The 3,582-nt window shown below is 38.2% G+C and overlaps 1 protein-coding gene across 1 annotated transcript in view; it reads right to left on the bottom strand.

Moving 5' to 3' along the window:
- Positions 1-493, bottom strand: part of pnpt1 (polyribonucleotide nucleotidyltransferase 1) — a 12,531-nt gene extending 12,038 nt beyond the window's left edge. The window contains exons 1-2 of the mRNA XM_015017663.1: positions 243-493; positions 47-107 (exon numbers count right to left, since the gene is read on the bottom strand). Coding sequence (XP_014873149.1) covers positions 47-107; positions 243-361 — 180 coding nt within the window. The 5' untranslated portion in view covers positions 362-493. The remainder of the gene's footprint in view (positions 1-46; positions 108-242) is intronic.
- Positions 494-3,582: the final 3,089 nt, after the last annotated feature.

The raw sequence follows: 3,582 nt of genomic DNA, 5'->3' as shown, positions 1-3,582 counted from the left end.
ACACATTAAAATTAAAATAGAGTAAATTGTGGCATCTCTTGTCTACCTGTACTACAGCAGACCCATCAGCAAATCTGGCCAAACTCCCTGAAGAGATTTCAAGTTTCCTAGAAGACCAAACACATAAAGAGACTCTAAATAACAGCTTTAGTTCATTTATCATTTATCTACCGAGAATAGAACTCATGCTGAGCTCAGCCCCAGCTACTTAGAAAGAAAGGAAAGAGTGAAAGTCAACTCACTTCTCTCCAAGGTCTACTCCCACTCTCCGTGGGTTGGAGTTCCTCCCATAAATGCTCTGGTGACATGAACGGACATGAAGGCGCGCGAACGAGCGTCCGAGTCCAACTAAATACTTCATATTTACAGAAGCCCACAGCGCGACAGATGGTTCTGAAGAAAGCCAGGAGGAGTTACGGTTTACAGGTAGGAGCTGCCATGACAGTCAGTCAGTCACATGTAAGGAACTACGTAACGACATCGTCGCTTCTGATTGGCTCGGTAAAATAGTTGTGTGTAACATCAAATGTAGTCGCTTTACAACAGTTCTGTTTTGTGTCGTTCCTCTTCTTCTTCATTTTCTATTATGGCGGATTGCAAAATAGCTTCACGGAGCATACTGCCACCTACTGCAATATGCGTGTGTAGCAACAATGATAACATTAACTCACATCCATTAAATCCTATTTTTTAAGTTTGTACTATGAAGATAAATAAATAATGCTTTCCTTAATGTGTAAATATCCTCTATGTTTCCTTTGGCTACCAATAAAAAGATTCCATTCCTGTCCTGTCCGTCTTACTGTTTTCCTCAATCTTTCCCTTTCAGGTTCCTTTCACAATTCATCAATACTCTAAATTTTCTTTCCCTCACATCTTTCACATTTATCATTATTTTTCCTTTTCTGTGGGCCTAGATGCTATCATTAATATTTTAGCTAGCATTAGCCTTTTATCTAATTTTAGCTTTTACATGTATTTCTTTCACACTGCATTTGATATTTTACTGTAGGTCATCTTACTAGTGATAGTCTACATGCCGTCATTAGTATGTCAGCTAGCTTTAACTTTTTACCTAATTTTGCCTTATGATATGCTATGACCTAACAATTTAACTTTGAAAGCAGTGTTCACTGCTTTCCGGTTTTTGGGTGGGATGTCTGCATTGACTGTTTTCACTCCTCTTCAGCAGCTATTTTATATATGGCTTTTGCTTTCTTCTTCTGCCTGTACCCATTTCCCACAGTTCTAGTTGCAGCCATTCTGGAAGATAATTTACCAACCAACAGCCTCCAGTCAGTCACTGAGCAGTCTTGCTTACAGTAGGGGGGCACTCGCAGTTGTTATGGCAACAAATGAGCGTTAACAGCATCTCTGGTGCATGCTGGATCACCTACAGGCATGACAACATGCACACACAAACACAGACACATGCACACAGCAGCTAATTGCTGGAGAAAATAGAAGGGTTCACACAAGTGCCTACAAGTGCATCGCACAGGCTCACATTCCCATAATTACTAGGAGCAGTAACCGTAGGAACACATTATTCTGTTGTGTGTTTTTATGGCTTAGGGAGGCACTGATATCACATTTCGATCATGCAGAACTGATGAAACAGAACCCATCAAATGTTCAGTATGCAGCTTCATCAAAAACAATCCTTTCCCACATAAGAGTATTACATGTTTTTGTGGGGAGCTGAGACTAAAATAAACACTCACAAGTTTCTTACTTAAAGATACAAAATGGCAATAAAATATGACATATATGGTTGGGGGTTGTGGAAGTGCCCATTGACCCGTGCAAACTTAAGCGTCTGCATGTTTTCACCCCTTCAATACTCAGAGGGCTTGCATGAATTTGTAGTTGTCAGGCTGCAACATTGAACAAGCTGCACATGTACATGGAGATTATCTCTCCTATAAGAATTCGGTGAACAAATGCATGTGTGCAGACTTGCAATACATTTTGTTTGTAACTCACCAGGTTTGATCTGCTATTCCAAGAGGACCTCATCCTTAGGCGAAGAAAGTTTTATCATCAATGATGCTCAGTTTGTATCATAGTACTCTCTGTAGTGAGGTTTTATTGCTCCTTGTGTAGTAATAAAATCCCTGTGAATGATCTAACTGACATGCAAAGGCATGATAGAAGTCAGATAGACAGCTCTTGGCACCCTGAACTGGTAGGACATGATTTTCTTTGTCAGAAGCGTGATAATTACATTGTGGCAGATGGCAAACTTCCACATCGCTCCCCTCTCGGATGAATGTAAAAAAAAGAAAGAAAGAAAGAAAGAACTGTTGAAAGATTTGTGCATTTGGAGGAATACAGTTGTACAAATCTCCCAGCATCAAAGGTGTCTAAAAATATCAGATCAGAACTCCAGAAATCACTTAAAGAGAACCTCTCAGACAACACGAAGTAGGCCAAGATATTTCAAAAAGCAATGCACAGTGTCCGAATCCTAAGAAATAATTGTCTTTAAACATTTATCAGTCTGGCAAAGGTTACAAAAGCATTGCAGACCTCACTTCCCTCAGTTAAGGTCAGCGTTCACAATTTAACAATGATTAAAAAAAAACTGGGATAAAATTATTCCTATTTCAAGACCAAAACCAAAACTGCTGACCAAAAAGAACTCAAAGTTGTATCTGACATTTACCAAACATCTCTTTATGATCCTTACAACTTAAGAGAAATGGTTCCTTGAACTGATGAGAGAAATGTACAGCAGTAATTCAGAAGAAGAATATTACACCTACAGTCCAACACGGTGGTAGTAGTGTCATGATCTGGGGGCATTTTGCCGCTTCAGGACCCAGATGACTTACAAAGAGCAAATGGAACCATGAATTCTTCTCTTTAGCAGAAAGCCTCAAAGCAGAAAATCTAGCCTCTCAGAACTGGACTATTGTCTGTGGAGCAGCAACAAGTCCTCTGAATGATTTGGGGGAGAGAAAAAAAGCTAAGTTAAGATTTTAGAGTGGCCTAGTCAAAGTCTGGGCTTCAATCTGATTTTGATAGTGTGCCATGACCAATATAGCTGAAATAAAACATGTACACGAACTCCAAAACTCCTTCACAACAATGTATGACTCATAGGCAATTATCGCAAATACCTGATGAGAGTTTTTGCAGCAAACAGTTAACTGGTTTCATTTTCCTCTGATAATTAAAATCATTGCTTGAAAATTGCATTTTTTTATTTATATTTTCTCTGGTATTGAGATTTCTTTTATAATCTGAAACATTTAAATGTAACAAAAAATAATAATAATAATTTTTTCACATATCAATCCCAAATATGAATAATATTTGATACGGTAACATTGCATAAGCTTTAATAAATCTCAAATGTGACTTAAATCCAGAGATTATAGTTCATAGTTTGGTAACCGATTTTAAAAACACATTAAATGAAATAAAAAGATACATTTTTGGGTGGGAATAAATTACTTTTCAGTCATTTTCATGCTGTGGCATTATATCTCAGCGTCCTAGCAGAATATAACATATTTCATGTGCATGGCCATTTATTGCTACGCAGTCTTGACCTGACTGGGAGCATCCATCTTG

The sequence above is a fragment of the Poecilia latipinna genome, unplaced genomic scaffold, assembly GCF_001443285.1.
Source record: "Poecilia latipinna isolate Pla-1442-1.1 unplaced genomic scaffold, P_latipinna-1.0 Scaffold2175, whole genome shotgun sequence".
Taxonomy (NCBI): domain Eukaryota; kingdom Metazoa; phylum Chordata; class Actinopteri; order Cyprinodontiformes; family Poeciliidae; genus Poecilia; species Poecilia latipinna.
The sequence above is the reverse complement of the archived record's forward strand: the minus strand, read 5'-3'. Positions and strand labels throughout refer to the sequence as shown.